Here is a 23926-nt window from a genome sequence, read left to right as displayed (position 1 = left end):
TAGGCATTTGAACCAAGTTTGCCATTTTGAACTGTATCACGTACACTCATGAACAGCACTAAGGCTGTCATTTTGGCCCTCAAAAGTGACCAGTGAATCTCGGATTATGTGGGAAAGGATGGGGAGGCATCTCAAAAGTTTGACCAACATGTGAAGCTTCTACTGTGTAGTAATGACGTGAGTGCTGTTTCCCATTAACAGGACCTCTTTGGTTCATCAAAAACATGTTTTGCCTACCAACTGAGTAGTGTGACCACTGAATTATAGTGTTAATATCGATGTCAAGTATGAATTAATTTTGAAAAAAAGCACCAACCTTTGAATTTTAACTATGATCAAAACTATGGCCCTGCATTACTTTGCACAACCGTGTGTGTTGTCTTGATGTGGGAATCAGTTGCTTCAGATTTGAGTGGATTTTTTAAAATGACCCTAGCACAAAGCCAAAGTGCTGCTTTGTGCTAATCAATTAAGATAGTTAAGCCAAACTTGCACTTCCTTCTGTGATTCCTGACTAGAAGCAACAAGTGGACTTTACAGTGGCTAAGATCATGACAAATAGAAGTGACAGTAGGTTGTTCGGCTCCTCGAGCTTGCTGTACAAATAATTCAAATTTATGGTTAATTTGACAGTAGTGCTAACTCCACTTTCCGGCCCATCCCCATGACCTTAGCCTAATGTGGTGCTGGGAATCCAAGCTGTTTGATTTGCACCATATCCACTTTAAATATTCACAGCCTTCACCAGTGATGCATAGTGGCAGCAGTGTATGCCACCTAAAAAAAAAAGCACTGCACTAACTCATCAGCATTCCTCTGACAGCACCTTTCAAGGAGGACACAAGCTGCAGATACATGAGAACACCACGCAGTTGTCCTGTAAATGACAGTCTATCTTGACTTGGAAATTATATTACGATTACTCCACTGTCAGTGGGTCAAAATACTGAAACTCCCTTTATAGTATGGGATTAGTACCTGCAAGTCATTGACCACAACAGTTTAGGAAGGAAGCTGACCACCACCTTCTCTTGGGCAATTAGGGATACAGTAAATCTGCCTTGATTAAGCCAGATAAGTCTCCATTCCTGATGAAATATATCCCAGAGTATTGTGGGAGGCAAGAGAACAAATTGGTGGAGCATTAACAAACATCTTTTGTATCTTCTTTGGCCACAGGCGACGTCCCAGATTACTGGAGAATAGCCAATATAGTTCCATTGTTTAAATGCAGCAGGGATAATCCAGGAAACTACAGGCCTGTGAGTCTCATGTCGGTGGTAGGCAAGTTATTGGAAAAGATTCTTAGTGACAAGATCTATATGCATTTAGCAGCAAACGGATTTATTAACGATAGCATGGTTTTGGACAAGTGAAGTCATGCCTCAGTAACTTGATCGAGTTTTGTGAGGAAGTGATAAAGATGATGGAGGGTTGGGCTATGTGGACTTCAATGAAGCCTTCGTCAAGGTCCCTCATGGCGGATTATACAAAAGGTGAAGTCACGTGATATTAGGGGTGAGCTAGCAAGATGGATACAGAACTGGCTTAGTCATAGGAGACAGAGGGTAGTGATGGATGGATGCTTTTTGGAATGGAGAGCTGTGACGGACAGTGTTCCTCAGGGATCATTGCTTATACCTTGTTGTTTATGGTCTACATAATTGATTTGGAGGAAAACATGGCTGGTCTAATTTAGTTAATCAGTAAATTTGCAAATGACAGGAAGATTGGAGTTGCAAATAGGAAGGTGAATTGTCAGCGGATAGAACAGGATAATGTTCACTTGGAGGCACGGGCAGAAAAGCAGCAGATGCAGTTTAATCCAGTCTAATGTGAGGGGATGCATTTGGCGGGTCAAGAACGTTGAAAATGTACGGTAAATGGCAGAACAAAGGACAAACGTGTGTGTGTGGAGGTCCACAGATCACTGAAGGTGGAAGTGCAGGTAGATTAGGTAATAAAAAAGGCCTATGGCATGTTTGCCTACATTGGAAGGGGCATTGAGTATATAAAGATGGCAAGTTAGACTGCAGCTTTGTAGAACTTCAGTTAGACTGGGCTTGTTTTCACTGGAACACAGGTTGAGAGGCGATCTGGTAGAAGTTTATAAGATTGTGAATGGCATGGATAGAAATGAAAGTAAGGGTCTTTTCCCTGGATGGAGGGGTCAATTACTTGGGGACACAGGCCAGGGTGGAGTTTAAAAGCGATATACAAGGCAATTTTTCACAAATGGTGCTGAGTGCCTGGAATGCGCTGCCAGAGGCGGTGGTGGAAGCAGACATAGTAGCAGCATTCAAGATGTACCTGAATGAATAGGAAGGGAGTAGAATCATAGAATCCCTACAGTGTGGAAACAGGCCCTTTGGCTCGGCAAGTCCACACGAACCCTCCGAAGAGCACTCCTCCCTGTAACCCCGCACTTCCCATGGCTAACACACACAATCTACGCATTCTTGAACACTATAGGCAATTTAGCATGGCCAATCCACCTGGCCAACGCATCTTTGGACTGGAAGAGGAACCCAACGGAAACCCACACAGACACTGGAGAATGTCTATCTGTGTGGAGTTTGCACAGTTGCCCGAAGCTTCACGGCACCATGACACAGTAGTGCTAACCACTAAGCCACTGTGGCACCCTGGGAATAGAGGGATACAGATCCTGTAAGTGAAGACGGTTTTAGTATGGAGGGGTAAAAGCGCCTGTTCCTATTGTTGTACTTATCTTCGTTCTCTTGTTCCTTGCTGAGCCAGCGATGCCCATGATTGCGAATTAGTCATCAAAACACAGCTTACACTGTAATGTCCAGTATTAACTGACATAAATGTGAATTAACAAACTATGGGCAAACTTACCACATAGGTCACTTTAATTGGTCAAATTCTTAAAACATCCTACAGATGTTTGTAACATTTGTCTTCACTAAATCTCATTAAAACTCTGTCTCTTTTGTAAGGAACTCTAGTACCTCACTTTTGAAAATTTAGATTCAAAATGTTCAAAACATCTGACTTGCCTGCCTCACTGCATATATCTTAGCAGTCTTCTGAGACAGAGTTCCAAAGAATTCCTGTGAATCCTGCTAGACATCTGATTAAAAATTGAAACTTGCAGTAATCATGCCACTGCTGACTTTTTCTTAGCTCCATTTTATCAGTTGCTTCAAATAAATAGTTTCTAGGATTCCTTCACCCCACTCAGCTGTTCTTGATTAGGAGTGGCTCCCCAGGCTTTTTTCGCTAGCCCTAATAATTTTCTGGGACATGAAGCCACCTTCCCTGGCCTTTTTATATCAAGCGCAGCCACCCTCATTTCCTTTTTGCTTTTGTCTATTTGGACCAAAGCTGTAATAAAGTTAAGAGCCACACGGGCCAGGCAAACCCAAGACGTGGCAGGTTGTAATCAACAGGACAATTTGTTCCTATGTTTGATCTGATTTCATGGGACTTCATTGGATCTGAAGTTAATGTTTGGGACTCTTTGAGCAACTCTCTCCTGACTCCGTATACCACTCTACTGACTCTGTTCTGCCAGTGGGCAATAGTGATTGTGGCAACTCAGTCGTAGTAGTACAGAAGCATATCTCAGCCACAATGTCAAGTTGTTGCTTAACTTTTCTGTGGGACTGCTCTCCCAATTTTGGCCCAATCCCTCACTTAGTAAGGAGAACTTTACAATGCCAGCCGGGCTGTGTACCATCATAATTTCCAGACCCTTAGTCAATTTCACATTATATCTCTGGAATCATAGAATCCCTATGGTATACAATTCCTTACAACTCATTTGGCCCATCAGGTCCACACCACACCTCCGAAGAGCTAATCCACCTTACCTGCACACCTTTGGACACTGGTTGCTTTTCCTTACTCAAACTTGGTAGCATTTAGTTACAGTAAGGGGGGGCAATGGCCTAGTGGTATTATCGCTGGACTATTAATCCAGAGACTCAGGTAATGTTCTGGGAACTTGGATTTGAATCCTGCCACGGCAGATGGAGAAATTTGAATTTTTTTAAATATCTGGAAGTAAGTGTGTAATGATGACCATGTCAACTGTTGAGGGGGAAAAATATCCTTCTGCTTCACTAATGTCGTTGAGGGACGGAAACTGCCATCCTTACCTGGTCTGGCCTAAATGTGACTCCAGACCCACAGCAGTTACCTTCTGGGCAATAAATAGAACATAGAACATTACAGCACAGTACAGGCCCTTCGGCCCTCGATGTTGTGCTGACCTGTCATACTGATCTGAAGCCCATCTAACCTACACTATTCCATGTATGTCCATATGCTTGTCCAATGACGACTGAAATGTACCTAAAGTTGACGAATGTACTACCATTGCAGGCAAAGCGTTCCATTCCCTTACTGGTCTCCGAGTAAAGAAACCACCTCTGACATCTGTCCTATATCTTTCACCCCTCAATTTAAAGCTATGCCCCTTCGTGCTCGCTGTCACCATCCTAGGAAAAAGGCTCTCCCACCCGATCTAACCCTCTGAATATTTTATATGTCTCAATTAAGTCACCTCTCAACCTTCTTCTCTCTAACGAAAACAGCCTCAAGTCCCTCAGCCTTTCCTTGTAAGACCTTCCCTCCATACCAGGCAACATCCTAGTAAATCTCCTCTGCACCCGTTCCAAAGCTTCCACATCCTTCTTATAATGCGGTGACCCAAACTGTACGCAATACTCCAGGTGCGGCCGCACCAGAGTTTTGTACAGCTGCAACATAACCTCATGGTTCCGGAACACGATCCCTCTATTAATAAAAGCTAAAACACTGTATGCCTTCTTAACAAGCCTGTCAACCTGGGTGGCAACTTTCAAGGATCTGTGTACAATCACACCGAGATCTCTTTGCTCATCTACACTACCAAGAATCTTACCATTAGCGCAGTACTTTGCATTCTGGTTACTCCTACCAAAGTGCATCACCTCACACTTGTCTGCATTAAACTCCATTTGTCACCTCTCAGCCCAGCTCTTGCTGCCTTAGCCAGTGATACCCACATCCTTTGAATGAATAAAGAGTGAAAAAACAACTGAGTGGTTTTCTTGGCCTTTAAGAAGGCTGGTAGCAGTGATAGCAAGAATTGCAAATGCTCGAGTCATAGATAAATGTGGAACTGAAGGAACATGTGGATGCTGAAGGCAGCATCAGAGGAGCAGGAAAGTTGATGTTTTGCGTCGGGACCCTTCTTCAGAAATGGGAAGGGGCTGGTAAGGGAGCTGGGAAATAGAGAGAAGGGATGGGGTTGGGATGGTGATAAGTGACAGCAGGAAGGGAGGTGGTGGGGATTGGTCAGTGGAATGAGTGGGGCAGATAGTTGGGAGAAAAGATGGACAGGTTGTGTCAGGTTAAGTAGGTGGGGATGAGAGGGACGGTTGGACATCGGATGAGGCTAGGGTTAGGAAATTTTAAAACTGGTGAATTCCATGTTTAGGTCATCGGACTGTAGGCTGCCGAGGTGGAATATGAGGTGTTGCTCCCTCGGTTTGTGGGTCGTGTCAGTGTGACACTGAAGGAGGCCCAGGATGGACATATCATTGAGGGAGTGGGAGGGGAAGCTAATACGGTTGGCCACTGGAAGATGGTGGTGGTTGTCGCGTACAGAGCGCAGATGCTCTATGAAACTGTCTCTGAGTCTATGCTTGGCCTCACTGTCCAGGCAGCCTCGTCGGGAGTAGCAGATACAGTAGACAAAGTTGACTGATGTACTGGTGAACCCCTGTCTGATATGAAAGGTTTGTTTTGGGCCTTGAATGGAGATAAGGGGTAGGCTTAGGGACAGGTGTAGGAGTTCACGGCACCCTCATCCCCGACTCCTTGACCTGATGCAACCTATCCATCTGTCCACCTATCCGCCCCATCCATCCCACTGACTAATTCCCATCAGTCCTGACCTGCACTCACCTATCACCAACCTACCTATCTTCCCCAGCCCCACCTCTCCTTTACCTATTTATTTACCAGCTCTTTTCCCCCGCCCCATTTCTAAGAAGGGTCGCAACCCACAACATCAACTTTCTGCTCCTTTGATGCTACCTGGCCCGTTGAGTCCCTCTGGTTCCACACTGTTATTTGTTAACAGTTGGTTACTGTTTGTCTTGTCGTGACTTAGCAGGAAGAGTGAGCCACTAAACGTCCCCATTGTTCCGTGAGGCATCACAAAATGTATAAAATCCCAATTAAACCATCAAGGTGACCAATTTGCCTGACTTCTATTCAGGACAAAAATGCTTCATACCAGATTTCTATTTGTTGTACCACACTTCACTTTACCAAACAGCAGGAACAAAAGAGACTTAGTAATCTACTATTATGTGATTTTTAAACTATATTCCTTTAAAGTCCTTGAATACAGCCTGTCATGATTAGGGGAGATGTTTGACACACATGGATGGAAAAGAACTGTAGATGAGAAACACAGTTTTGAAGATCAGACATCCAGATAGCTAGGCGGGGTTATATTTGTTTTCACACAGTTTCTTTCGATTTAGAACACTGATGACATGCTGTTATCTGTGAAGTGATAGTCTTCCTCACTTCATTTGCTCATCTGGTGGACCTAGCTGTTTTATTGTTTATAATTATTTCTTATAAGCTTTTCTTTTGTTCTCTTCACCCACATGGGGGTAGATAGAGAAAAGTGAGAGATGCTTTCAATTCACAGACACTGGATGTCTCTTCACTTAGTTTTTAAGAAACTGCAGCTCAGCCAATTGGAAGGCTATCATCAGGCAGTTTTTCCGCAACTCAACCCACTCTACTTCAGAATATCCTCCTTAGTTCTTCAAAAAGCAAAATTGTTTCGCACAGTTCAAAATGTGCTGCACTTGATTTTTCAAATTTGCAAAACCTCTGGTATTCATTTGCTCAGTAATGTTCAACTTCCATTCCAGTTCACAATTCACAAAGTAAAAAAAATGTGCTGCCTCACTGTCTGGAGTCATGTGAGTTTGGATGGCAGAATTTTCTTCCTTTTAAAGTGCATTAGTGAACCAGATACATTTTTGTGACAATTGTCTCTTGTTACTTGGTCAACATCTGGCTAGTTTTCATTCCAGCTGTATTTCATTAAAGTTAAATTTCATCCTCACAGCCTGGATCTTTGGATTGCTGATCCGGTGAGAATACCACCATGGTATCATCTTTCTCTATGTAGCAGATCATAAAACTCTGGTTAAAAACTAAAGGCAGGGAAAACTATTTCTGTAGATCAAAATGCCCAGTCTAGAAAGTGGAGAGTTATTTCTCTCGTCTGTCAAGATTTTAGCAATAATGATATGTCTGCAGGACAGTGATCAATTTTTAATTCAATAGCCGATCAGGTGGGCAGACGTTCTTGTCTTGTTTCAGAATTTATTCTTTAGAGCCTCAAGTTTTTTTTTTAACACTTCTTTCGCTTGTATAGAGAGCAACTGAGAACTGTCTCCTACTTACAGGCTTTTGGATGTTTTGGACTACACTGCACCCTCAGGCCATCAATAACTGCAGCTTGAACAGTCCAAAGGCTATTGGCTAGCCAGTCACACCTTTTAACCCAAGCTCCTGGTGCAGCCATGCCCCGGAATATGTCTACCTCACTGCTCTAAAAAGCTACTTAGCCTTGTTTGGTTAAACCCTCCACCACACAACTCAATTTGATCTTCAAATTACAGAAGAAAAATCTCTCCTGGTACTCTTTAAACTATAAAGTAGTCTTGAAGTTTCATTTTCAACTTTTGTTTATAGAAGGTGCTTTTACTCATTCGTGAGATTTTGGTGTCGCTTTCGGGCCAGCATTTACTTCTCATTACTAGTTAGCCTTGAGACAGTGGTGATAAGCTGCTTCCTTGCGCTTATAGTCCTTTTAAAGGAAAAATATCTGGTCCCTTACACTGGTCAAGTTTCACTTATTCAGAACCGTGGAACCTCATGTTTGTGTTATCTTAGTTAGTACCTGAGATTTTGAACTTTGTGTTGTTGTGTCAGTGAGGCAGACACCTGAATCAAATCAGCCTCCTTACCAATGTATTTACAACACAGTAAAATTAAATCCTTCGAACACCCAAAAAATTGTCGCCTGTGACCATGCAACCTGGTGATTCTGTGACCTGATCCAAAACTTGCTTTGCTTTGTTTAAAGCTTCGTGTTTACTTGAAATTATTGCGCTTAATTTTCATTATTATTAGGATTTGGCACCAGTTCAGACAACCACACTTTTTATGTTGGAAGCCAATGGGCATAAATTAAGCTTTGGCTGAAATGCAAGGGTGTTTAGTTATAGTCAGAAACTGGACCCTTTCTTACATGTCCTGAATCTTTTACATGAAAATGTAAGTATAGTGGTTCTAAAAAGTAGATCAGCACAACCATTTAGAAAGCAATTAGGCATGGGCAACAAATTCTAGTCTTGCCAGTGATGCCCATATCAGACTAAAGAGCATTAAAATCAAACTTTAGTTTGAACGTATTAGTCATGGAAAGCCACAATAGGTTTCTTGTAAGTGTTATTGCATCTGACCAATCTGCTTGAATTCTTTGAGGCACCTGAGTAGGTGATGAAAGATGTTTGTCTAGAATTTCAGAAAATATGAGGCAAAATGCCACACTGGCGGTTTGTGGAGCAGCTTGAAGACCACAGAATTGAGAAGGTATGGATGCTGAGTTAATTAGATGAGAGATCAGTGGTGGTAGATGATTTTTTTTGTACTTTTGAGATGTAGTTTGCCGTAGTGTCCTCCAACAGTTGGTGTTTTTATTCCTTCTTGAAATGTGCATCATTATACGCTAGCATTTATCACCTGCTAGAATGAGCAGAGGGTAGTGAGCTGCCTTTCGAGCAGTTAATACGGCGTAGGTGCATCCGCACTATCGTGAGATAGATTTTTAACTCTACAACAGTGCAGTGAAATACTTCCACATGGTTTTTATGATTTCAGATAATGTTACTAGGAGACCAATCAGATCCCAGAATGAAATCTGTTTTGAAAAATCATTGTTTTAATTTGATGTAGTGATCTTTCACTGAAACATAAACATGCAAGGCTGCAGATTTGGTTTAACAATAAAGCAGGAGTGTGTTACAGAAAAGAAAAGAAATTAAAACAATACCAACCAAGCATTCAAGATATAACACCTTTGAAAAGTTTCAAAGGACAAGACAAAATCAGGTCCTATCTCGATGCTACCACTTCACAATTACTCATAAACCAGATAAATCTCTATGATCAAATCTGTAGGGTTTGACATAATTGCTTAGGTTTCTTAGCTGGTGTAATTTGAAATCAGTGAAAATCTAGAATTTATAAATGGAAAAAGCTAGCCCAGTGTTGACCATGTAAGCAATTTTTTTTGTCATAAAAAACCCATCAGGTTGACTAATGCTCTTGAGACAGGGAAATCTGCCATCCTCTGTCTGGTCTACATGTGACTCCAGACCCACAACAAGTGTAGTGGACTCTTAGCTGCCCTCTGGGTAATTAGGGACAAGCAGTGAATGCTGACCACACCATTGATTCTCACAACACATGAGCAAATAAAAAGAAATCGCTAATGAGACAGTTGAGCAATAGTTTTAATATTCCATAACACCCTTGATTTGAGGTACATTGGGTGCTTGGAGCACAGCGAATATAACTCTTTTAACCAAAAAGGGAGGGAGACAGAAATCAGGAAGCCGCAGGGCATTTAATTCAACATCCGTTGTAGGGAAAATGTTGGAAGATATCATTAAGAAGCTACTATTGAAGTGTATTTGAATAAATTGAAGGTAATTGGGTAGAGTCAATATGGTTTCACAAAACCATATTTAACCAGTCTCTTGGAGTCTTTGAGGTAACACATACGTTGGATAAACTGGTGAATATATTGAACTTGGATTTTTAAAAACATTCTACAAGGTGCCACTTAAGTGTTTTTATGGAAAGTAAAAGTTCATGCTGTAGGCAGTAACATTTTGCAAGATATAATGAGTGCCACAGGAATTAGTGCTGGGATCTCAACTGTTTAGAATTTATGTAAATTATTCAATTGAAAGGACAGGAACTACAACTGCTAATTTTTGCTGACCACACAAAGGCAGAAAAGTAAGTTGTGAAGAGGTTATAAGATTATAAAAATAGATACAGATTAAGTGAGTGGGCAAGATGAGACAAATGATGTATATTCATGAGAAAACATGAAGTTGTCCACTTTGGCAGGAAGAAGAAAAGAAAGCATGTTATCTAAATGACAGATTGCAGAACTCAGATGCAGAAGGATCTGAGTACCCCCGTGTCTAAATTGCAAAAGGTTAGTATGCCGGTATTAGAAAGCTGTCACTTAATGTGAGTGGAATTGAATGCAAAGGTATGGAGATTGTGCTTCAATTATAACAGGCATTAGTATCTGGAATACTGTGTGCCGTATTTGGTTTCTCGGGGTCGGTTAGCTCAGTTGGCTAGATAGCTGGCTTGGAATGAATAGAAGCTGGCTGTAGTGTCTATAGAATCTAACATCGGAATATAGCCCAATAAGTCAAGACAGGCTATGTCAAAGAAGCGTTTTGAAACACTTGTACTGGCAAGGGTTGGTACATGTTTGGAATTCCCTTCCGTATGCAGCAAATAAAGTCAGGTCATTTGCCAATTTTTAAATCTGCATATATACAAAGAGCAAAGAAAATTACAACACAGAAACAGGCCCTTCAGCCCTCCAATCCTGCACCGATCCAGATCCTCTATGTAAACCTGTCATCTATTTTCCAAGGACCCGTATCCCTCTGCTCCCTGCCCATTCATGTATCTGACCAGATGTATCTTAAACGACGCTATCGTGCCTCCCTCTACCACCTCCGCTGGCAACGTGTTCCAGGCACCCACCACCACCTGCATAAAGAACTTTCCACACATCTCTCCCGTAAACTTTTCCTCTCTCACCTAGTGAAATTGTGAGCCCCAGAAATTGAGTCTCCCAGTCTGGCGGGGCGGAAGAGCTTCTTGCTGTCCACCCTGTCTATACCCCTCATGATTTTGTAGACCTCAATAAGGTCCCCCCTCAACCTCCGCCTTTCTAATGTAAATAATCCTAATCTACTCAACCTTTCTTCATAGCTAGCGCCCTCCGAACCAGGCAACATCCTGGTAAACCTCCTCTGCACCCTCTCCAAAGCATCCACATCCTTTTGGTAATGTGGCGACCAGAACTGTGTGCAGTGTTCCAAATGTGGTCGAACCAAAGTTCTTATATACAACTGTGACATGATCTGCCAACTCCTGTACTCAGTACCCCATAAAATGAATGAAAGCATGTTGTATGCTGCCTTGACTACTCTATCTACCTGTGTTGCCACCTACAGGGTACAATGGAACTGAACACCGAGATCTGTCTATGCATCAATTTTCCCCAGGGCCTTTCGATTCACCGTATAGTTCGCTGTTGATTTGGATCTTACAAAATGCATCACCTCGCATTTGCCTGGAGTGAACTCCCATCTGCCATTTCTCCACCCAGCTCTCCAATCTATCTACGTTCTGCGTTCTCTGACACTCCCTTTCACTATCTGCTGCTCCACCAATCTTTGTGTCATCTGCAAACTTGATAATCAGACCATCTATACCTTCCTTCCAATCATTTATGTATATCATAAACAACAGTGGTCCCAACACGGATCCCGACACAAACACCACTGGTCACAGTTCTCCATTTTGAGAAACTCCCTTCCACGACAACTCTCTGTCTCCTGTTGCTCAGCCAGTTCTCTACCCATCTAGCTTGTACACCCTGGACTCCATGCGACTTCACTTTCTCCATCAGCCTACCATGGGGAACCTTATCAAATACCTTGCTGAAGTCCATGTATATAACATCTACAGCCCTTCCCTCATCTATCAATGTTGTCACTTCCTCAAAGAATTCTATCCAGTTGTTAAGATTTGACGTTCCTTGCACAAAACCATGCTGCCTATCACCAGTGAGCCCTGTTTCTTAAAAATGTAAATAGATCCTATCTCGCAGTATCTTCTCAACCAGCTTCCCCACCACTGACATCAGGCTTACCGGTCTATAATTACTTGCATTATTCTTGCTACCCTTCTTGAACAAGGGGACAACATGAGCAATTCTCCAGTCCTATAAGGACCTCACCTGTGCGCAAGGATACTGCAAAGATATCTGTTAAGGCCCCAGCTATTTCCACTCTCGTGCCCCTCAGTAACCTGAGATAGATCGCATCCAAACCTGGGGAGTTTTCCACCCCCAATGCCTTTTTTGAATACCCAACACTCCGCCCCCCCCCCCACCCCTTCTTATGCTGACTTGATCTGGAGTAATCAAACATCTATCCCTCACCTCAACATCCGTCATGTCCTCCTCCTCAGTGAATACCGACGCAAAGTACTCATTAAGAATCTCACTCATTTTCTCTGACTCCTTGCGTAATTTCCCTCCTTTGTCCTTGAATGGGCCACCCCTTTCTCTAGTTACTCTCTTGCTCCTTGTGTATGAATACAAATCTTTGGGATTTTGCTTAACCCTGTTTGCTAAAGATATTTCATGACCCCTTTTAGCCCTCTTAATTCCTTGTTTCAGATTGGTCTTACTTTCCCTTTATTCTTCCAAAGCTTCATCTGTTTTCAGTCGCCTAGACCTTAGGTATTCTATATATTTTTGATAGCCAGAAACATTAAAAGAATCTGGGGAAAAGGCCCAAATGGAGTTCTGTCACAAATGAAATATGATCTCACTGAGTGCCCAAACACAGTAGAGACCTCCTTCAGTTTCTGTGTTTATTTTATGTTTTTAGGGGTTAAGTTATGTGGACAGCTTGCATAACCTTGCCTTGTGTTGCCTTGAGTTTTAGAGTAGATGGCTGGTTTAAGCAGCATGTTCTAAAACAATGAAGAAATTTGACAGGCTGGATACAAAGCAGTTAATTCGCTTGGCAAAACAATCAATAAGAAGTTAGCTTAAATTATTAGACCTAGAATACATTATAATAGTCAGGATGTACTTTTCTCTCTTAGATTTGTGGAAATCTGGAATTTGTTCTCCCAGTTTGTTCAGATTCTGGGTCAGTTTTTATTTATTGTTGCTATTAATTGCCAAAAGAGTATTGAACCCCATCAAGTTGCACTTGTAGAAGTGCAGTGCATTGGGCAAATTTTGAACTGTGGGATTTAATTGCATGAAAATTCCGTCAGCACATTGTCATTCTCTTATTTAAGATTAGGGACTGCTTCTCATTATCCAATAATATTTAGGAGTGAATGCCTGAACTTTCTGATTCACGATCACTTACTACCAGTTACACTTCGATTACTGTTAGACAGTCAGTTGAGCAGTCCAGAGTACAATGCATGGTGACAATTCACAATTGTATTGATTTTTTTTTAATCTATCTGAATGTTACTGCAGGTAGACCTTCAGAGATGCCAGAAAAGCTTCTGCAGGAACGATTTCGCAAGCTTAGTCGGTTTCCAGAGGCTTTCTGTTCCATTCAGTACACAGGGACCAGAACACACAATCCTCCAACTGACTTTTCCGGAGTATTGCAGACCGTGGAACAGCAGTTGAATAACAATGCAACTCGATCTCCCAGACCTCCAGGCATCATTTTCAAGGCTTTGAAAGTAGGATATTGAATATTATTTCATAGGATGCATTAATTTGGGAGGATCCTTCACACTTGCTATCAAAACCAGCAGAAGGTTCCTTTTTAACTTTAGAACAGCTTGTCTCACAAGCTCATTTTACTTGTAGAAATTTATATCTGAATTTCTAATCCTACTGACCTCTTTATTAATAGTTTGGAATTAAGTATAAGAAACACCTGGCAGGGACAAAGGAGGTTTGAAAAAAGTGCAGCCTGTTGTATCAAAGCTGCATTACTAGTCTCGTAATTATTCTCCTGCCGTGTTTAGTTGACGTAAATGGGTTGGACTCTGCCACTAAAATAATGTTACTTTAGCTTGCTGCTGACTGGTGGAAACTTGGTTCAGATGGTAACTCATTTTCCTCATAATTGCAATTTATGTTTATTTTGCATTATTGAGTTGGACACCTGATGTTTAGCACAGTCTATGTCTTGATTAGGCTGCCCTGTTGAGCAGGACATCCATAGGAAGCTGTTGGGGGCCTTCCTTACAGAAGCACATTGAGCCTGATAATGCCATTATGTTCTAAACTGACTTCAACTGGCTTCACTGTCAGAAAACCCTGCCATTGTTCAGACCCTATGCCATTTTCTCCCAACCCACCATTAATCTTAAGAAAATAACTAGGAAAAATTACACAAATATGCTCAGTTTCAAGAAAGGAAGGATTGTCACTATTACACTTGAATGTTTGAAAGTAGACCACACATTTACTAAACCTGTGTAAAAACAAAATGGTCAAATAAACTATGGAACTATACAGCCCTTACGCTGGTGTTATGATGAGGGATTAGTTACACAAATCGAACATTCAAGTTTGTACCAATATTCCATTAATTTTATACTCCTCCTCCTCCTCCTCCTAATCAAGGGTACATTCAATTCTGTAGTTGCTTGCTGTACCTGTGTAGTAACTACTTGTGATTGAGTTGAGGACACCTATACCTCTATGTATGGCAGCATTCTACAGTCTGTCTCCATTTAATTGTTTTTTAGATTAGATTAGATTCTCTACAGTGTGAAAACAGGCCCTTTGGCCCAACAAGTCCACATTGTCCCTTGGAGCATCCCCCTATAACCCACACACCCCTGAACACTATTGGCAATTTAGCATGGCCAGTCCACCTAGCCTGCACATCTTTGGACTGTAGGAGGAAACCCACGCAGATGCAGGGAGAATGTGCAAACTCCACACAGACAGTTGCCCGAGGCTGAATTCGAACCTGGATCCCTGGTGCTGTGAGGCTACAGTGCAGTTTTTTTTTGTTCTTCCTGCTCAAATGGGCAATATCATATTTTCTGCCATTTATACTCTGTTAAGTTCTTGTCCTATCACTTAACATGTTCATACCCCTGCAGATTCTGTATTGTCTTCACAATTTGCTTGTCTACCTATCTGTGTTTCATCTGCAAATTTGTCGACAATGTAGTTGTTACCTTCATCCAAGTCAATAATATGGATTGGGAATATTTGAGACTTAAACATTCAACTAGTTAGAGCTTTCCACCTCCAATAACCCATTTAACCAAAGTCTCTGATTTGTGTTAGTTAGACAACTGCTTATGTGAGAAAAATAGCCCCTCCAATAGCATGAGTACTTAGCTCGTGTAGTAACCTTTTTATGTGGCAAGTTATCAAACGCCTTTTAGAAATCCAAATACCCTACGTAGACTTTTCCTGTTTAAGCACCGTGCTTAATACAGCCTTGAAGAACACTAACAGATTTTTCAAACACTGTTAACCTTTCGTGAAATCATTTTGAATTTGCCTGGATATATTGTGATTTTGAAATGTTCTGTTTTAATGATGGATTCTAGCATTTTCACAATTGCACATGTCAAAGTAACAATTTGTCTGTGGCATGTAGTTACCTGCTTTCTGAGTCCCTTGTTGCTTGATCAGAAGTTTTGAAAAAATGTTTGTTTTCTTTAACCTGGTAGGATCTTCGCAGAATCTAGGGAATTTTTGGAGTTCAGAACCAATGCACCCATTCTCTCTGCAGCCATTTCTTTTAAGACCCTTGGTGCCCAGGCTGTCTTGTCCAGCTGTGTGTTCTGCTGCTGAATTTGCGTACATTCTTCTGGTTGTAATAATGCTCAGGTTGTCATGACTCAGTTGGAAAAAGTACACTGATAATCAAGTCCAACTATTTCACAAGCCTTCACGAATATCTAACTTCCAATTTAAATCATGGTGACCAACTCGCCTGATCAGTTACTATTCATGACAACAGTAATTCGTGCTGGGGTTTTGTCATGAACAGGAAAAGAACTCTGTTGTGAAGTTATTCTGTAACAAATGGGAAAAATAGATTACTAATTTACTACTCTGTGATGTATCTACATTTTTTTTGAAAAGCCCCAAAACATACACACTGATTCACAAGTAAGGCAGACAAAAACAGACAAAAATATCATGGGGAAAAAGCATAACAAAGTGTAAAGCTGGATGAGCACAGGCCAAGCAGCATCTCAGGAGCACAAAAGCTGACGTTTCGGGCCTAGACCCCTCCTGAGATGCTGCTTGGCCTGCTGTGTTCATCCAGCTTCACACTTTGTTATTTTGGATTCTCCAGCATTTGCAGTTCCCATTATCACTCTTGGGAGAAAAAGCATATTTGCAGGTAATTATCCAGACCATGAGATTGGAAAGACTTGTTTCTCACTGCTCCTACAAGTTGTATCAATGATGACATAATGTCTGGAGGTAGATGGTCGATTTCGATTCAGCAGCCCAATCAGGTGGATCCAGGACTTGTATTGGAATTCTTTCTCTTGGGCCTTGGTTACTTTTTTGCCTTTCCTCACTCATAAAAGACTTACAGGTAATTCTGAGTGCACTGCTTTGTCAGGGTGTAAAACTGCAAATTAAAAGATAGTTCAAAAAGCTGTTGCTAGGCAGTTTTCCCTCAACTCAAAGATTCCTCATGCTGCTCTGTTGGGTAAAGTATTTGCTTTGCTGCTCTGTAAAGTAGCGTAAGGTTGCATATCCCAGGGATACTCCAAACAATCCCACTTGACCATCAAGTTGCAAAAACCCTTATGATACTTGTAGCTGTATGGCAGTGCTCAACTTCAGTTTTCCAGTTTGTAATCCAAAAGGAAACGTGCAGTCATTTAGAAGGCCAACAACCGTTTGTTACAAATTGCCAACAGAATTGTTTTGATTAGTTGTTTATTTACTTGTGGGACTCACATTTCATAATGTGACTGCAGTAAAACCTTTTAAAGTGTATTAAGATGAAAGTATTGTCAAATGGGGTGGATAGGATAATGGCAATGTAGCACATTTTAGAGAATAGAAATAGTGGAAAGTTTTTTTACTTGTCAATTAGGAGAAGATGAAGTGATTTTTTACTTCAAGTCCTATCTTTAAATTTCAATGCAATGTATTTTAGACTGGAAAATTAACTTTCTGGATATTATACATCACGTCAAAGCAGGAAAATGCCACTGATTTCAGAATCCATTTTTTGTAAAATGTTTTTTAACAATCTGAGGAAGTGAAAAGCATCTACAAAACATTTGCAAATCAAGAGAATGTAAGTAACTAAGGAATGTGGGGGACAATAGATTAGGGTACGTTTTTGCATTACGGTCAGAAATGGGCAGTTACAATAAAAACTCAAATTGCAGCTATTTTTCACTGAATAATTAGAAACAAGAGAATCAAATTGAAATGCCCAAATTGAAAAGAAGGTTTCAGCAGAGTAAATGATGGAGATTATTTCCACTTGCTGACCAGTAGTAACATCAGTCAGTATTTTGTACATTTCTCTTAGAGGAGAAAACCTACTGGCATGTTACGTTTGCAAAATCTTCTTTTTAGGCTTTGAGCGATCGTTTTAATGGAGAAATTGCAGATGATCAGATGGCTCACAGTTGTTTCTTCCCTGATGAATATTTCACTTGTTCTTGCACATGTCTCAGCTGTGGGTAAGTGATAATATACTTAAGAAAAAGTTAAATTTTGTTTAATGTACACGTAGATTCACCAGAAAAAGCTGATTTTTATTCATGCACCTAGAGTTGTTCCCATGCATAACAATGTAAGACAAGTCTAATTAGCTATATGAATTGTTTGGAGGTTTAAATTAACAAATTAGGATGACTGAGGCAGAGGTGAGAAAAGGGAACACCTGTAGTGGGATGAAAAGTAGGAGTGTATCAGTGACAGAAGGGATTATGCATGAAAATGGGTATGGTATTGAGGAAAGTAAAGTAACCAAAAATATGTCTAGAGATGAAACTGGGTAACACAGAACCATTGAAGACTGCTGTCCAAAAGTAAGAACACAACAGAAAATAAAAGAAAAAAAAGGACCAGAGTTCTCATGTGAAATTGTTAAATTCACTGTTGAGTCCAAAAGGCTACGAAGTGCCCATAAGAAAAATGAGGCGCTATTCTTTGAGTTTGCATTAATATTTATTGGGGAATGAAGTCAGAGGTTAGAATGGGAGTGTGGAGGAGAATTTAAATACCAAGTACTGTGTTCCTCTTGGGGACTGAAGGCATGTATTCCAAAAAGCAGTCATCCAAAATGCTATGGAAACTAAATGCATACAGGATACCAAAATGTGAGCAGTGATTTTTAAATTGAAAGAAACATAGATAAAGTTCTAGATACTAACATGTGGAGCTGGATGAACACAGCAGGCCAAGCAGCATCTCAGGAGCATAAAAGCTGATGTCTCGGGCCGAGACCCTTCATCGGAGAGGGAGATGGGGAGAGGGTTCTGAAATAAATAGGGAGAGAGGGGGAGTATAGATGGGGAGGTGATAGGTCAGTCCGGGGAGGACGGACTGGTCAAGGATGCGGGATGAGATTGGTAGGTGGGAAATGGAGGTGTGGCTTGACGTGAGAGGAGGGGATAGGTGAGAGGAAGAACAGGTTAGGGAGGCGGGGACGAGCTGGGCTGGTTTTGGGATGCACTGGGGGGAGGGGACGAACTGGGCTGGTTTTGGGATGCAGTGGGCGAGGGGAAGATTTTGAGGCTTGTGAAGTCAACATTGATACCATTGGGCTGCAGGGTTCCCAAGCGAAATATGAGTTGCTGTTCCTGCAACCTTTGGGTGGCATCATTGTGGCACTGCAGGAGGCCTATGATGGACATGTCGTCTAAGGAACGGGAGGGGGAGTTAAAATGGCTTGTGACTGGGAGGTGCAGTTGTATATATTGCAAACCGAGCGGAGGAAGTTATGTTTAGTTTGAACAATGTAATTGGCTCCTTGGGTAGTCCTTTGTTAAAAGAAGGGTTGAAAGGATGAGAGACAGACAGGGTGTTGGCAGTCATTGAGAAAGAGTGGTGAAGAGATTGTGGGGGAAGTACAGAGTAGAAGATCCAGAGTGCAAGTTCATAGTTCCTTGAAAATGGAGCCCTAGGTCCAAGATGGAGGTGGAGTGGGATGCTCCAGCCAGAACTTTTCTGCTCTATCTGTTCCTTTTCTTTTCTCTTTTTCTTTCTTATGTCTTTTTCCTCTTCTGCCAATGACCTGGAGCTGGGTGAGAAGGCAGCCAGCAGGTGGAATAGTGACTGTGACTGTGGATGTGGAGTGGAGCATGGACCACCAGTGAAGTGGGGACATCTGGTAGACGAGAGTAGAACTGGGGCAACAGCCCAGAATGAGGAAAACCAGTGCCTCTGGAACAGAGTGGGGTTCGCTGGAGGTCAGGAGTGGAGTGAGGGCCGCTAAATGTATGGAACGGGTTTGGGACAGTGGCCAGTGGACCCTGAGCAGAGGCGGTTTCCTGGTTGGGACCTAGTGGACGCCAGGCAGGACATGTGGAAAATTTACAGAATGTCTGTCTTTTTAGCTTTATTTCTTGTTTTCCTAACTTATACCATGTAAATCTTTACTGTAGTGTTGCTTTTTTATATATGTTCTCTCTTTTTTTTGTTCTAAGATTTGTACCAGGCACTGGTGTCATGTGTTGGCGACATTGTAGACTTTTCACTGTACTCCTATTCCTTTGCAACGTAGCAATAAACCTAATTCTAAGGTAGACAGGATAGGTAAGATGATGTTTGGTACACTTGTCTTTATTGGTCAGTGCATCGAGTTTTGGAGTTGAGAGGTCATGTGTTGGCTGTATAGGACATTGGTGAGGCCACTTTCAGAATACTGCATTCTGTTCTCGTCTCCTTGCTATAGCAGAGATTTTGTGAGGCTTGAAAGGTTTCAGAAAAAAACTTAAAAGGATGTTGGCAGGGTTGGAGTGTTTGAGCTTTAGGGAGAGGCTAAATAGGCGAGGATTGTTTTCCCTGGAGCATCTAAGGCTGAGTGGAGACCTTAGAGAAGTTTTATAAAATTGTGAGGAGCATGGATAGAGTGAATAGCCAAGATCTTTTCCCCAGCGTGGGGGGAGTCCAGAACTAGAACGAATAAGTTTAATGCAAGTGGGGAAAGATTTAAAAGGGGCCACGCAAAAGATGGTGCATATTTAGAATGAACTATCAGAGGTGGTGGTGGAGGCACGTACTAATATAACATTTAAAAGGCAACTGGACAATTATATGAATAGGAGGGCTGTAGAGGGACATGGGCCAAATGCTGGCAAATGGGACTATATTAATTTAGGATATTTGGTTGGCATGGACCAGCTAGACCAAATCGTTTTTTTTTCTTTGCTGTACGTCTCTCTGACTCTAAGTGGTATCATGCTGGAGATGGCAGAAGTGGCCGAGGATAATTCCGTGGACCTCTAGGCTGGTGGGGTGGAAAGTGAGGACAAGAGAGCTCCTCATAGTTCTGAGGATGTAGGAATCGCATGAAATCATTATTGCAGAGAAATGATAAAGACATGACTGAGGACCCTCTGGTTGCATAGTCAGAACAAATATGTTACAAATGTGAAATCTACAAGATTGGCTTGTTTTAAACCAGCTCTTTCATTGGAAATAAACTGGGGGTAGCGAAGAAAACCATGTAATCCACTCTGAATTCTGCCTAATGTTTTCATGGTATTGGAGTTCGAGATCAAATGTTGTTAACAATGGCAAAATGTAAAATGTTCAAACCTGAAACAAAGGAAAGGGCAGCTGGGCCTAACTGTGGGCAGACTTCCTGTCACCAAGTTATCACACACAAAAGAAAATGAGAGACAAAAAGATGAAACTAGTGCTGTCAATAAAGTACATCTGTGGGGAATGGGTCGCATCCTGGAGTGAAGATTTCTTTTTAGTTGAACAGGTGCAACCATGGTGATCAGATGAATTTGAAAAATTCATCCTGACTTGACTAGGACAGACGAGAATCAGTAGTGTGAGCCAACCTCCTCTTATTCAGCTCAAGACTTTGCAAAAAACTCAGAACCACCTCTGAGCAGTCACTCAGTATTAGAATTTGACTAAGTGTGGAATGGTAACCTTGTAAATTTGATGTGATGATGGCTTGGTTCTTGTAGAAACTGTAATATTATGGAAAGGGAGGCAGTGAAGCATTAGTATCCTGGAGATTTTGCTGTGTTGAAAGATTAAAAAAATGTCTTTTCTGTAGCTTTAAAAGACGATTTGACCATTAAGTAAGATTTAGTTGAGCTGCTTCTAGTTTGTTACAGTAGAAGTCTTTAAAACTTGAAGTACAGTAATTGGGGATTCCTTTCTCTTCTCAGCAACAGGTTGCTGTGGGATCACAAAATAAACAACAAAACTTGAAAACTGGAACAGAATCCTTGCAGGAATTTGGATATGAGAAAGAGTAGTCTAGGTAGCTATAGGGGTCTGACCTCATTGTGAATTTTGATTGCTAGCTTTTCCCTGGGAATATACACTCAGAAGTTAGGGAAGGGAAGGCAACAGTCTGAGATGCATGATTTGAAGGTGATGGAATGGTAAAAATTAGAAGCAAGTTTTGGTGAAATTCTCTGTTTAAAGCTGAGGGAATGAATTAATCAATTTACAGGAAACAGGTGGAACAAAGAATGCATGCATCCTGCAAAATGACAGGCGTAGCTGGGACTTGTACAGACCCTGTACTACAACTTTTATTTGGAGCAATTGAGTAGAGGTGAAAGTAAAATTGTTGGTTCATGTGAGAAAATGTTCAGAAGGTTAAAGGAGGATTATGGTAGATACTAAATAAATACCAAAAGAACTGCAGAGGCTGTAAATCGGGAACGAAAACAGAAGTTGCTGGAAAAGCTCAATGGGTCTGGCAGGATCCATGAAGAGAAATCGAGAGTTAATGTTTCTGGTCTGGTGACCCTTCCACAGAACTGATGGTAGCTGGGAAAACGTTGCTTTACCTGCAGAAATTAGGGAGGGGGATGGAGTAGGGAGTAAACAATAAGATAGAGCCCAAAGAGAGAAGTTGGGTAGACCAAGGAGTTGATAATGATCTGGCTAGGAGGGTGAATAGCTGTTAACGGCAACTGTTAGTGACCAACGTTAGGAGGTGCGTAATGGCAGGCTATGTGATAACAAGGCCTGGAGCATGGGGGAGGGGGCTAGGACACGGGAGAGTTGAGGACCTAAAATTATTGACCGCAAAATTGAGTCTGGAGGGCTGCAGGATCCCCTAAGTGGAAAATGAGGTGGTATTCTTCCAGCTTGTGTTGAGCTTCACTGGAACACTGCAAGTCAGACAGAGAACAAAGTGGTGCGTTAAACTGGCAGGCAACAAGTAGTTCAGGGTGTTTTTGGTGAGCAGAACACGAACGTTCTGCGAAGCGGTCACCCAGTATATGCTTCGATTTCTCCAGCGTAGAGGAGACCACATTGTGAACAGTGAATGCAGTAGTGTGGATTCTAGGAAGTGCAGGTGAAGCATTACTTGACCTGGACAGTATGTTTGAGCCTTCAGATGGTGGGAAGGGAGGAAGTAAATGGACAGGTGTTACACCTTTGTTTACAGGGGAAGGTGACCGGAGTTTTGTTGGGGGTGAAGAAAGATTGGCAGGGGGTGGGGAACTGGATTCCTCATTCTGAGGATGAGGTATTCAACCTTCCAACAGACGCAACAGGGAGTGAGGTTGTTGATAAAGAAATGTAGTCGATGAAACATAATTGTGGATGCAGGGATGGCTTGAAGTGTGTATACTTCAATGCTAGAAGTATCAGAAGTAAGGCGGCTGGACTTAGAACATGGGTCAGTTTTTGGAACTAAGGTGGTGTGGCCATTACAGAAACTTGGGTAACTCAGGGGACAGGAATGGTAGTTGGAAGTTCCGAGATTTAGATGCTCCGAAATAAATAGAGAGGGTGGTAAAAGAGTTGGGGGAGTGGCATTGATAGTCAGGGCTAGTATAACAGCTGCTGAAAAGCAGTTTGAGAATGGTATGTCAGTTTGGGTTGAGGCCAGGAACAAGAAAGGAGCAGTCACTTTGTTGGGTTTTATTTTCTTTTTTTAAACAGAGAAGTGGAGGAGCAGATTGGGAGGCAGATACTGGAAAGGTGCAGAAGTCACAGGGTTGTAGTTGGGGGACTTCAACTTTCCAAATATTGATTGGAAACTTTTTAGTTTAGACGGAGCGTATTTTGACTAGTGCATTCAGGAATGATTCCTGATACAGTGTATAGATAGACTAACACGAGGAGAGGCCACTTTGGATTTGGTGCTTGGCAATGAACCCGGCCAAGTGTTAGACCTGTTGGTAGGAAAGCATTTTGGCGGTAGCAGTCATAACTTTGTTGCTTTCATGACAGTCATGGATAAGAATAGGTACATACTGCAGGATAAGGTTTGTAATTGGGGGAAGGGTAATTAGAATTCTGTTCGGCAAGAACTGGGTAACGTAAAATGGAAACAGATGCAATCAGGGAACAGCATGATTAGAAATGTGGAGATTGTTTAAGGAGTGCGTACTGCGTGTGCTTGATATGTTTGTCCCTAGCAGGCAGGGAGGATGCGGTTGAGTCAGGGAGCCTTTGTTTTCAAGCAAGATTGAACAACTGGTTAAGAGGAAGAAGGATGCTCATAAAAGGCTTGGGAAACAAGGAATGGAAAAGGCTGTAGAGGGATACAAGTTAGCCAGGAAGGAGCTGAAGAAAGGGCTTTGGAGAGCTATAAGGGTGCATGAGAAAACATTGGCAGATAGGATCAAGGAAAACTCTAAGGCTTTTTACATGTACATGAGGAATAAGAGAATGACCAGAGAAAGGGTAGGACCGATCAAGGAGTGTAAAGGGAATTTGTGCACAGAGCCTAAAGAGATAGGAGAGTCCTTAATGAATATTTTTCTTCAGTATTCACAACTGAAAGGAGACCTAGTTGTAGAGGAGGACAGTGTGAAACAGGCTGGTAGGCTAGAGGAGGTGGATGTTAGTAAGGAAGATGTACTAGGAATTTTGAGGTACTTG

The 23926-nt window shown here is 41.8% G+C and overlaps 1 protein-coding gene across 2 annotated transcripts in view; it reads left to right on the top strand.

Moving 5' to 3' along the window:
* Window positions 1-23926, top strand: part of zfyve1 (zinc finger, FYVE domain containing 1) — a 214665-nt gene that overhangs the window by 11123 nt on the left and 179616 nt on the right. For both annotated transcript variants that reach the window (XM_059649384.1, XM_048538407.2), the window contains exons 3-4: window positions 13388-13602; window positions 17456-17562. In XM_059649384.1, coding sequence (XP_059505367.1) covers window positions 13388-13602; window positions 17456-17562 — 322 coding nt within the window. The remainder of the gene's footprint in view (window positions 1-13387; window positions 13603-17455; window positions 17563-23926) is intronic.

This window comes from Stegostoma tigrinum, chromosome 10 (assembly GCF_030684315.1).
Source record: "Stegostoma tigrinum isolate sSteTig4 chromosome 10, sSteTig4.hap1, whole genome shotgun sequence".
In the NCBI taxonomy this organism is placed as follows: Eukaryota; Metazoa; Chordata; class Chondrichthyes; order Orectolobiformes; family Stegostomatidae; genus Stegostoma; species Stegostoma tigrinum.
The sequence above is the reverse complement of the archived record's forward strand: the minus strand, read 5'-3'. Positions and strand labels throughout refer to the sequence as shown.